Below are 12,408 nucleotides of genomic sequence, written 5' to 3' on the forward strand. Positions count from 1 at the left end.
TCACATGTGACATCAGTGTTGTGATTAAATAAAAGAACAAAAGCTGTGTAGTTGACCCACGGTGTATCTGAGGAACATGTCTAAAATATCTGAAAAAAAAATCAGCTTGGGAAGCTGAAATACAATGCTGGGTGCTGATTGGCTGAACTCCAAAGAGTAGCGCTAAGGAAGACTGTAGATGTTAACTTTCTCTACGGGGACGAGAAGGTTTTCGCTGCAGATAAGTCCTGATTTTTGGGACGGTTCTGGGCAGCTAACAGAGTAAAACTTTTCTCTTTATGTTTAAGTCAAATTAGCATTGAATTTGACGGTTCCTGAAGCTATATAAGCACAGAAAGAGAAAAAAATATATACTTTTTAATGGTATTTTAGGAAATAGTTGAGCTGGACTTCTTGTTTTTACCTCTGTGGTGACCTTTAAGAAAACGACCAAAGTGTTGGAGAGAAACTACTCTATTATAGTTTCAGCTTTTGAGGTTGGAGTTACATTTTAAACAGTCAAGCTGAAGGAAAATCAATGATCTGACATCTACCTGGAAGGTGCAAACTTCGCTGACACGTTAAAAATAAATGATACACCAGTCCTTCTAGGTTTGGGAATGTCTTCCTGGAATTAATGATGAGTTTAAATAAAGATAGAAGGGAGAAATCCAAATCAAGAACTTAAAAAGAGCTATGGATCTGATCTGCTGTGCAGCATTCAGTAAAGAAGATCCATCAACAGCAGCCATGTTGACATTTCCTTCTAGTCTGAGTGACAGAGAATCCCTACAAAGACCTTAAGAGAGTGACTGAGAAAGAGATCTGAGAGAAAACCTGTGTGTGTGCGTGTGTATATGTTGGGTCGACGGCTCAAATAGTCGATTTTAGAGGAAGAGATAGCACATGTGAGATAAGGTGCAAAATGCAGAGTGACTGAGAAATGGAGATTATCAGCCATTTGGAAGGGAAATATAAAAAGATCGAGTGTGTGTGCAGATGTGTGTGCGTGCGTGCGTGTGCAGATGTGTGTGTGTTCATTTTGAACAAGGCACACAAGTGTCAACTCACAGTGTTGAGTACACAGGAGGCATGTGTTGAATCCTAAACAGTGTCCTTTTTCACGCCCTGATTTATCCATGGAAACAGAAATATATGTGAAATCAGTCTTTTTGTTTTCAGTGACGATAAAAAATGATTGTTTGGATTTATTTACGATACACTAAAGAAGAAAAATTACTTGAATACTTTTCCTTGGAGTAAGAATTAGACTAAACAACCAATGCCAACCAATTGCCAGGTTGGCATTGGTGTGTCAACCCAGCATGCCAATGTTAATACAGTTTAATGCACAAATGATAATTATTTGTATAAAAAACTATTACCTCACTCGAGAAACCCACAGATCATTTCTCTAGTGCATCCATGTGGCATTTAACTATCAAACTACTAAAGCTTTCCTGAATTTGTTTGTTTTGAGTGAAATTGAGATCTGACATTAAAAGCAGGAATCTATGCAGTTCTATAAAAAACAGTAAAATCTACACAGTCAGCTCACCTGAATCCCTTTACTTCGCAACTTTCTGCAGGATGAACACTCAAAAGAGACAATGCGGCCTAAATTATCGAGTAACCTAATGTGATGTTTACATTGCAGCCCTTAAACAGGCAGTAAGATTAATATTATAGATGCTTATTTCTTTGATTAACATGACAAACCACTACGACTTTCCGGCAATTTGGAAATAAAAGTAATAAATCACTCCTGACTTGATTAATCTCTGGCTTTACAGAGTAACAGGTGATGTATTGAACTGTAGTGAAGTTCATCAGCTAATGGATGTTAATATTAATCCCAGTTCAGTCTGTGCAACAGAATTCATTCAGATCAGAAAATAAACATGCTTACATTCATGAGAGCAGACTCTGTTTGTGTTTAAGGAATTATCCTCCATCATGTTTGAACCTTAAGGGCCTAATAAAGTTCCCTTAACAACAGCTCAGCTTCAGATTGTTTGTCTTTGTGAGCCCTCCCACTGGGAGCTTCAATCTGAGGTGAGTCTGACTTTGATTTTTCACCCATGGTGCTCTGCAGCAGCTTACAACCTGGACCCAGTGCTGCTCAGGGACAGGAGGAGTTCGCACAGCTGCCTGCAAACAATCTGGGACCTGAGAGTTATACAACAATCTCTATTTAAATCAGGAAGGCCACTGATGCTTCTAGCAAAGAAATCGGTTATTTCAGGATTCACCAAGTATTGTGGCTGACATTTAAACAAAATTTAGACATCTTTGACTTTCTTTTCATGGATCTGATCATGTTTTCAACTTTATGATTAATATAGAACAAGCAGCTAAAAAATGTATCATAATACTTATTAAATTGCCCTAATCTTTAAAAACCCTGACCTGGTGATCTCGGAAAAATAAGAAAATGGGGCTGATTTATCCCTAATTTCTATGTACAAATGTGAAAACAGAAGGAAAACTTTAAACCCTGCTACAGATCTTGATCTGATGACCAGATGACTCTGTGCATAAAAACATCCCTTTGTGTTGTGGCCCAGTCCAAATCCAGCCCACCATACAAAACTAGGGTGGCCCAATATGAGATGAACATGGTATCATGATATTCTTGTTAAAATTTGTAGTAATGATATTAAATCAGGATTAACTCACCATGTCACTCTTTCAGGAGCTTTGCAGTGACATTCAGGAAATAAATGCACAGCACTTTAAATCTAACAACCTGCTAAACGCTGCATCTAACAGTTGTCTGCATTTGTGATGTGCATAAACTGATGCAGCAATGTGGTGGTGTAAATTACCAGCTTTGTCATAATGCAATAATATATTGATTTGTTTGGGTGACGATGCGATTTTGATTCAATTCACAAGACTGAAATGATGCCATGTCATATGGTCATCTAACATCATTGACATCAACTTACAAAATTACCTCAAATATGATTTGATGATTTTAATTTTAAGTTATTACAAGCATCAGGCATTTAAATTAAACATAGCATTTTTCTGAATTTATAAAAAAATAATAAAAACATATCCCCTGTTCATTATAATCAAATTTATCATGTTCAAGGCATTGTTTTTTTAATAAGTTCATTTAAAAAGTGCCTTTGATGACATCTCAGTCATAAAGAAACAAATGTAATAAATTTCGAGCTTCAATAATTTCACATAAAAAAAATAAATAAATAAAATCAACAGACTTTTAAGTCCCTTCCAACATACATAATTTAGTGTCTCAAACATTTTAACAGAATTGAACCATTTTACTAGTTTTTCAAAGGGCAAAATGCTGTTTAATCATCCTGCGTCATCTTAAAGGTGGCGACGTGGATCAACGTTTTTGTTCTGACTTGATGTTCTTCTGGATTGGCTGCATGTTCTACTGGCATGAGGAAGTTGAGGTTATGGACTGATTTTCTCTCCGCGGTTCCACACCTGTCCTCACATCTACTTTAAAGACGATGACTGAGATAAGCCCTTTTCTTCTTTCGCTTCAAAGAATCTCTTTGTTGTGCTTCTCTCCTCCTCAACAAGCCTCAGGGAGGAAGGAAGGAACGTTTGGGTTATGCCTGGCGTTCTAAATGCTACAGATTAGCATGCTATGCCAGCTTAGCAACCGCCAATATTCAGCATCTAAACTACCTTCTCCTTCAGCAACAGCGTTATTGTTAAATAATATGCCTTCCATACTGTACTTCTAAGTGTGCTCCCATTTGGTAATACTGGTTGTCATGGCGCAGGCTCCATCCTTCTCACAGAATTTGTTTCCGAGAACAGAGTTCAGAGTTCGTGCAGAGATGTCGGGCCATGAGAAAGTTCAGAACCGTCCAGCATGTATTTGGAGACCAGAGTGGGGTGTGATAAAAGCTGGAAGGAGATTACGTTTCTCCTTTTTAAGAGGAACAGATTCACAAAGTCGGAGACAAAAACAGACGAGTACCCTGACGAGGACCCGAGGGAACGCTGGGAACGAGAGGAATGCTGTGAAAGGCTTTGGAACAGGAAGTTGTGTGCAGGAACTGCATGGTGGCTATTTACTTATTTCTTTGAGCTTTCTTTTCCCAGGGAAATAAACTAAAGTGAAAAGAGTTTATGTGGAGGAACAACACTCAGCAACCAGCTATTTTTTCTTCAATGTAAAGATTAAAAAAAAGAGATCAAAATCTGACAATTTAGTTTTGATCTGCAGCTCAAATATTGAGATTTTTTTCTATTATTAAATGCATCAAAATTAAGACTGATAGTTTCACAGTGTCATTCTTTGTAGAAATTCAGTGCAAATATAAAATAAAACTTGCATTTGTTATATCCATATTCAAACACAGTAACTGGATCTATTTAATTGTAAGAAAAAGTTATAAAGAACCATTGTGGAAGGTTCGAAGTTGCAAACCAGTGTCTCTTATGTTATAATCCTTAGTAAAAATATTGGGACTGGCAGAGCAGACTTTGAAGAAAATCATGAATCGGTCTCAGTCAGGGAAAGCCTGACTGGTGCGTCTCTACTATCTGCGGTTTGAATTACTTTTAATAAGATTTTAAAGAAAGTGGAGTTTTCTCCAGCTATAGCATTTCTATTTCCACCTCCAGTACATGTGCACTGCCTATCAGCTGGAAGAAAACATGCCATTAAATTTTTTTCGTAAATTCACTGAAAACGCAACATCTCTACGAAAAAAAACCTAATGACTTAGCCAGTCACTTTAAAGAGATCACAAACACCCCAACATGAATCACAAATAGAGCTACTCTGACACCAAACAAGGTTCCAGAAGAGACTCAATTAGACAAGCTGAACAAACTACAGAAACATTAATTAAAAAGACGACAGATCAACAAACAGAAAGCTGAACGGTCTCAAGAGTCTCTAAACAGACACAGAAGTGGAGCAATTCTAATCCAACAAGAAGAAGGGAAACAATTTAAATCAGCAAAGATCAGAAGAAAGCATGAAGGAGCAGAAGGGCAGGGCAAAGCGAGCACCCCCCCACCAAAAGACCAGACATCACAGCACAACCTTCTCTGACCAGATCAGCTAAAGGCATAAAACACAAAGTTATCCCAACAGTGATTACAGCGGAGGACACAGCGAGGATAAACACTGGCTGAAACTCACCGTGTGGTAACCCCGCGCTACAGGCGGCTTTCCAGTGGGGTACGGATCCACCGTGTCGATGATAGTCTGTCGCTCGCCTTTCTGGTTGATCTTCCTAAAGCGCCGCCGGGACTGTCGGTGCGAGGCTTGTCGCTGAAAGTACTCCTCATTTTCATCCATATAGTCCACCTGCAAGCAACACGGATAGAAGGGGAGTGACCGTCTTCGTCTTCATTTACACCCCTCTCCTCTTCCTCATCCTCCCATCAGCAAAAGAAAACAAAATAATAACAAAACTCCCCCATGTCCCTCCTGCCTCCCGCCTCTCTGGTTGCGTAAAAATAGAAGTGTGTGTGTGGGCTGTGCGGCGCGGCACACACCGACGTCAAAGGATGCTTGCATCACAAAACAAGAGACAGTGAGGAATTTGTATGAGACTGGTGAGCTGGGAGAGAGGCGGACTGACAGGCAGACATAAACAAAGATGAAGTTCCGTGCAGAAAAAGACACTTTGCTACCTTAAGTTAAAATCTGGTTAAATCCCTGCTTCCATTCATAATGAATGAGGAGAAGGAGAAAAAACATGGAAAACTGGAACAGGACGGCTCTCATCCTACCAGGGAATCCTAAAATAGTTTTTCTATCTTCATGTTCGGGGCCCAATCCTTCTCATCTCTCTCTCTCGCTATTTTTCACATTTCTTGCAGCTCAACCTTTGGGATTACGCTGCTAAAAACCTCACTCCGCCTTACCAACGGCTGCCATGACAACAGCAGCAGAATTGTGTGCTAGCGAGGGCATAAAAGCGTGTTTGTGTGTCTAATTGCTCTCTCTAAGCTGTGTGTGTGTGCGTGTGCGTGTGCGTGTGTGTGTGTGTGTGTGTGTACAGTACAGGCACCTCGGCAGCGGATGAATGTGCTCATTTCACTGCAGCTTCATGGAGCCGAGTGGAAACTTTGCAGCAGGGGAACCTCTGATCCATCCTGCTCTGTAATTATGAAACGGCTTGGCTTCTGGGATAGCAAAAGCAACAGCTAGCAGCCAGCAGACCAGGGTGGAGGTGCTAATAAGGGGGGAGGATCTGCTGGAGTTGTCGTCCTATCTGCACTCATGGAGACGGCAATTATGTGAAATGAAGACGCACTGTGATTGCAGAGGTGGAAGTCTGTTGTCATTCCTGAACACTGACAGCATGCAGGTTACCTCTGCTGCTGTTCTTGGAAGGAAGATGAAAGTAGGGCATGCTTGAATTCCTTGAAAGACTGCAGTGCTTGTTCATGGGTGAGATTTTATTATGAGGTAAAAATAAAAAACTAACAAAAAAAAGCAACTAAAAACAGTTTCATCACTTCCTGTCAGATTATGACCGCAGATTTCATTGTATTTTTGTGAGAGTTTATGCAGGATTCCACAACAAAATAATAGGGTGCACCAAAATGGAAATTTTGCCAATATCAATATCTGATAATAATGTAGCGATATGCCAATATTGGCATCCCAACAAAATAATGCACCACTAAAGACCAAAAATCAGAAAAAAGTGAGGCGAAGGTTTGTTGAATGTTTTGCTGCTCTGTGTCAAAAACAATATTCTCTCAGAAAAAATGTTATTTTGGAAGCTTTTACTGTTTGCAGGATTCTTTATCTGACATTTTGGTGATGACAACTGAAATGCATTTCAAAAGGAAGGTTATACTTATGTTTAAGTTATGTTAAAAAAATTAAATACTTTTAAACACTTTGCAAAATCATTCAATGTTCTGCTGAACCATGACAATATAAAACTTGAACACGAGGAAATATGGAAATGTTTGGCTGTTGATTTGTTAAATTGTTGTTATTGAGTTAATACACAGATAAAATGGAAGATATGGAAATAAAATTTAAAAATTGTTACTTGGGGAAAAAATAAAAAGGAACTTTGAAAATAAAATGGATTTTATGCAGCAGTACATTCACATGATGAGACATGGTGGTGGCAGAATCACTGCAATTTCAACGCATTTTATTAATAAAAATAAATGTCCTACTTAGAATATGAGATAAAATTTACATAAAATACACTGAAGTTTGTAGTTTTAATGTGTGAAGCTGCTTTCGTGTGTTTGAACAGTGTGGCTGGATGAAGCTAGAAAACAAGGACAGCTTTTTGCACATGATCAGTATTCAGCACTTGGCTTCATGTTGAACCCATCAATAAAATCAGCATATTTGTACCAAGATTTGTTTTTTATTTGAGCCATAAGATTTGATTTAGTGGCTTTCATTTCTTCTTTATGGACTGATCATAAAGATGAGCACATTTATCTTTCATAAAGCCACAGACCATAAAAAGCCATCTTATCAACACAAACCTTGTCCAAAGTGGAGTGACGTAGTTACAAAGTAATGCTCCGGGTTTAGTACTGAGGACATTGATAAGAAATGTTGCAGCAGTATTTTACTCATGATGTCATATCTGCAGCTTTTTGGTGTCTCATGCAACTGTAATCTAAATCTTCTCAGGCCTGATGTAGCATGAAACTGATCAATAGATATTAGGACTTTTACTTTCTGCGTTATTTATGAAGCCTCCAAGAATAAAACCTCACTCTGAGGATGGGTCCATCTGTGAAAAGGTGGCAGATTCATCTTAAAATAAACTTCAGTTGGGTTTTCTTCTATTCTTCAGGTTTTAAACTGTGATGCGTTCTACTCTGCAAGTTGAAAGGTCAACAGATCCGATGCATTGCATTGGTGTATTAACAGACTTGAAGTTGCAGCTGTCTGAATGTGTCTTGGCAGGATCCTCAGCAGTCTATGGGGTGACTTCAGGCCCCAGTTAGCTTCTGTTCAGCAGATGACTGTTTCCTGCTGCCAACTTGGCCGCTGCGCTTTGCTCTGAGGGAAAATTTTATTCTCAGCCACTTTTAATTTTAGCAAAGCCGCATTAAGAGGGAAAAATCTAAATTTAATGAACACAAAGGTCTTGATGCCTAATAATATATCAAAAGTATATACATGCTGAACGAACCTCCAATCTAAAGCCCACTTTGTGTTACAACTTGATATAGTTTATATAGCAGGCCACACAGGATGATGCAACTTTCACACTGCAGGTGGTAAGTGGATAACTGTGGGTTTAACAATAATCCATTAAGACATGATGCAACATGCGAGTGAACTCATGTCCACGTTAATGGCTGCTTTCTGAAGTTTCAGTGGATTTACACAGAGAAAGTCATCCATACTCAGCTCCCAGCACTTACTGTCATTTCAAAATATAAACTAAAACTGGCCTCAAATTTATGGAACACATTTCTACAGTGAACAGTAAGAAGAAAAGGAAAGGTAAGGGGTAGAAAGAGCAGAAGGAAAGACAGAAGGAAGGAATGAGGCAATGGCAGAAAGATGGAAGTAGGACACAAAAAGTGAAAGAGTGGGATGAAATTAATGAAGGAAGTTAAGGAAAAAAGGACAAAAGTAAATAAAGAAGAAAAGAATGAAGGGCATATGGAAGGAATAAATGGAGGACAAAAGGGAAGTAGAACATCAAAGTGAAAGGAAAGAAGAAGGAAACTGAAAGGAAGTAATCAAGGAATGAAGATGATTAGAATGATGAAAGAAACAGAAATGATGGACAAAAAAGGGACACAAGTGAGGAAAGAAGGAAGAATACAAGGAAGGAAGAAAGCAAGGGAAAAAAGTAGAAATAAGGAAGAAGGAATGAAGGAAGAAGAAAAAGTGGGCAGATAGGATACAGTGAGTGTATGGAAGGAAAGAGAAAAGGAAAGAAGTAATTGAGTAAGTAAGCAGGGAAATAAGGAAGGAAAGAAGGAAGCAATAAAGAAGGAAAGTAGGAAGGGCACATGGAAGAAAAGTGGGCATAATGACAAGAAAAGATACAAGAAAGGAATGCCAATGGGAATAAAGTGAGAAAAAATAAACATCTGCAACATTTTATTTTCTTATTTACTTATTTATCTTAGAAAATACATCAGATTTCACACTTTTTATAAGAACAAAGGAAGTCTGCTCTGAGCAGGAGTTTAAAAAGCAGAGAAATGAACTCACCACAATCATTTCTGAGGGTTCAAGGACGATGCATTCACATCCACGCCGCAGGCTGCCTGCTGATCGCTTCCCAAAACTAAACAAGAAAAAAAAAACATCAATAATGCACCTTAAAGCAACAGAGTCTGGTTTGACTTGCACTATATTCACATATGAACACGTTTCTCTGTTAATCGTTGTCAGATAGGATCAGAGGAGAATCCCATAAATGTATTTCTACCCAAACACAGTGAAAAGCTTTGACTGTACACCGCCTCCTTTCAGATTCAGGAGGGAAACACCCGGCTCTGGAAAACTCCACTCTCATGACGTCAGTTTGTACAGCAAGCCCTCCTTCTAATGATCAGAGAAATATTAAAAGCAGCAAAGATCCAAAATGAATTAAAAAAAAAAAAAGATTCTCAGCCATGGAAATTTTAAGCATACAGATCCCAGTTGTGGGTGTTGGGAAGAATGCTGCCTTTGTCCAGAACACGATTCCCATCTAGACAAACAAGAGCGTCCTTGTTTGTTATTTTAAACATCTTTCGCTTCACAATGTGACCCAAATCTCGATTGCTGGCTCATTGTTTGGTTAGATAAACTCCTGAGATTCATTGGAGTTAGGGTAACAAACCATCTCTGTTTGCATCATTCAGATATAGGAGCATTTTAAAATATAGTCTTCTTAATCAAAAGCATCTATTTTATTTTAAAAGTACTAACATTCAAGTAATGTTGATTATTAACAGATTTCACGTTTGAAAGATACCATCATACTTGATAGCTGGTAGTGGTGGTTAATTCTCCCTTCAGAGGCAACAAGGGGATTAACTAATAAAAGTTTTTAACGTTTAGAAATGTTCTTTTGACATATGAATTATTTTCAGAGCGAACCCATTGTGCACAAGTTCTGGATGAAACCCCAGGTTGAAACCTCGACCAGAGTTTTGTCACTGCAAAAACACAAAATATTGCCAAATGTTTTTGGTTTAGTTTCTACTGTAAATATCATGGTACCTTTGAAATAAGACAAAACTCACATAAAAGTAACTTTTCAGCAAGATAGAGAAGCTTGTTTTAAGTGAATAATTCCTTAATATTGATGAGAAAGTACTGGTTCTACTGCTATATTGTTACTTATGGGAAGTTATTTAAATTACTTAAAACAAGCTCCTTTGTTGTGCTGAAAATGTTGTGACTTAGTTTTGTCTTATTGCAAATGTACTAAAGTCTTTGCACTAGAAACTAGACAAACATACTTTGTGTGACTTTGTGTTTTTGCAGCGTTGGTGAAAGTTTTCCTCCAACTCCAAAGTTGAGGAAACAATGATGTTTGTGTCAGTGATTAATTTAAAGTTTGCTAAAGCTGCACTGTGTACTTTTAAATAAGGTCTGGAGTGACTCTACTAAAGTGTGCAAGTGTGGTCGCTGTGACAGATTTTTATTTTCCTAACTGAACCACTGGCCTCTCCCACACAGACTCTTGATTCGGGATCAACACAGTTCATTTAAAGTCCATTTATAGTTACGTGTTACCACACTGTCTGAAGTGACTTTACTTGGTTTTTAAACCATAATAACCATGAAATATTACAGGATAAATGCTGTATTGATCTGATTTCAGGGTATTTGATCCAACCCTGTAATCTTCTGTGGAGAGGAAGATGTTTCAGCTTCAGTAGACATTATTTCCATAAACGACCCGGATTTGGACTCCACAGTGGAAACCCACACAACTGACAACCAGGGTGAAGCAAAAGCTTTTAGGAAACTAAAGTCCAAGAGAAAAAAGCCCTATGTTAATTATCTATTTATATATGATGGATGACGACTACAGACCACCGCTTGTTCAATATTTAAAGATTTTATTTTTGTTGTCTAATGTCATCAACTAAGCTATAAAGATGTTTAAAATCCACTGGCAAACTGGTATCTCAGGTAGGTAAAGGCGCCCAGAGATTAAGTGAGTGGCCAATGAGAGCAGACCTCAGGCCCAGAGGACATAAACACTTTGGGCTTGTGGCTACATGTTATAGCTGGGGTTTGTTCACGCTGGGAAATAATTACCAGCTGGCTGCAGTGGCACAGAGCAGACACATTCACTTCTCCAAGCAGATCTCACTGGCTTTGCTTTTCTTGTTCTAGAAAACGCTTAGAAACTTTATCAACTCTTGTCAGTCTGTCTGTTTAGTGACAAAGTGCATTTTTCCAAGCTCACTTTGATAACTCAACAATTTAAAAAGCAATAAGTTAAGCCAAGAAGCTTGTGTTAAATCAAAGAAAACATGAGCGGCAGCCTGAGGGCGATGGCAGCGAGTGGGTTAATGCTGATTGTTGCTGTTTGCTTTGCCTGAGCTTCAGTCTAACGCTGTTGTAACTCTGCTTGTATTCCCTGACAAACACAAGCCTGAATTCCACCACGGGACAAAACACACCGACGCGAAGAGCTTACTCAGTATTTTTATTGCGGTTCTCAACAAGAAGACAAATGCTGTAATTCTTTTGCAACTGGTTTCCAGCTCTGCTGATTTGTCAGGGGGGCAGTGGCTTTACAGGAAGCTAGGTCTGCTTCTGATGCTACCAGCAGCTCTAAGCTGTGTTTCCACCCATATACATATCACAAACGCATCAGGACGCCCAGTGCAGACAGCAGAGTGACATGTTCAATCATGCTCCTCCATTCCTGACATTAGTAATCCAGTGCTCAATTTTACATAAAAAATAAACGCACCGCTGGCAATGTGAGATATTAAAGCAGGGATTATGGAAGTGCAGCGTGGGGGAGGAACACAAACCTATCTTGTTTGGAGATTAAAGCTTGTAGTGCTCCAGGACTAGCAGTGAAAGTAAATAAATAAATAAAAAATCTTGCAAGAGCAGAAATTATGTGAAGAATTGATTGGGATGGTGTCACTTCTAAAATTAATACAAATACTTGATTTTTATCAGCAAAACTGATGGTGCTGAAGTGCACCAAGCAGTTCCTACGAATTACCAAGCAATGAGGAATTTAGTCTGAAGTGAGCTCTGTTTCAGCTTTCCTGAGAACTGCAGAAGATGGGAAACTTCCAAAACCAGAAAGACAAATTTAACAACCAGAGAAATACGTCAGAATGAATCATTACTCTCATATTATTAACACAGAAAAGCTGCAACACTGATTGTTTTTCGTTCTTTTACTATTGTTTAAACCAACGATAAGAACCTGACTAAATCTGCTACTATTCATTTAGTCCTTCACTTGCTGGGACTAGGACATGCTCTCCATG

The 12,408-nt window shown here is 38.6% G+C and overlaps 1 protein-coding gene across 1 annotated transcript in view; it reads right to left on the reverse strand.

Moving 5' to 3' along the window:
- LOC103471850 (rap guanine nucleotide exchange factor 6-like) overlaps positions 1–12,408 on the reverse strand; it is a 63,908-nt gene that overhangs the window by 3,255 nt on the left and 48,245 nt on the right. The window contains exons 5-6 of the mRNA XM_008421085.2: positions 9,158–9,233; positions 5,126–5,293 (exon numbers count right to left, since the gene is read on the reverse strand). Coding sequence (XP_008419307.1) covers positions 5,126–5,293; positions 9,158–9,233 — 244 coding nt within the window. The remainder of the gene's footprint in view (positions 1–5,125; positions 5,294–9,157; positions 9,234–12,408) is intronic.

Source organism: Poecilia reticulata, linkage group LG10, assembly GCF_000633615.1.
Source record: "Poecilia reticulata strain Guanapo linkage group LG10, Guppy_female_1.0+MT, whole genome shotgun sequence".
Lineage (NCBI taxonomy): Eukaryota > Metazoa > Chordata > Actinopteri > Cyprinodontiformes > Poeciliidae > Poecilia > Poecilia reticulata.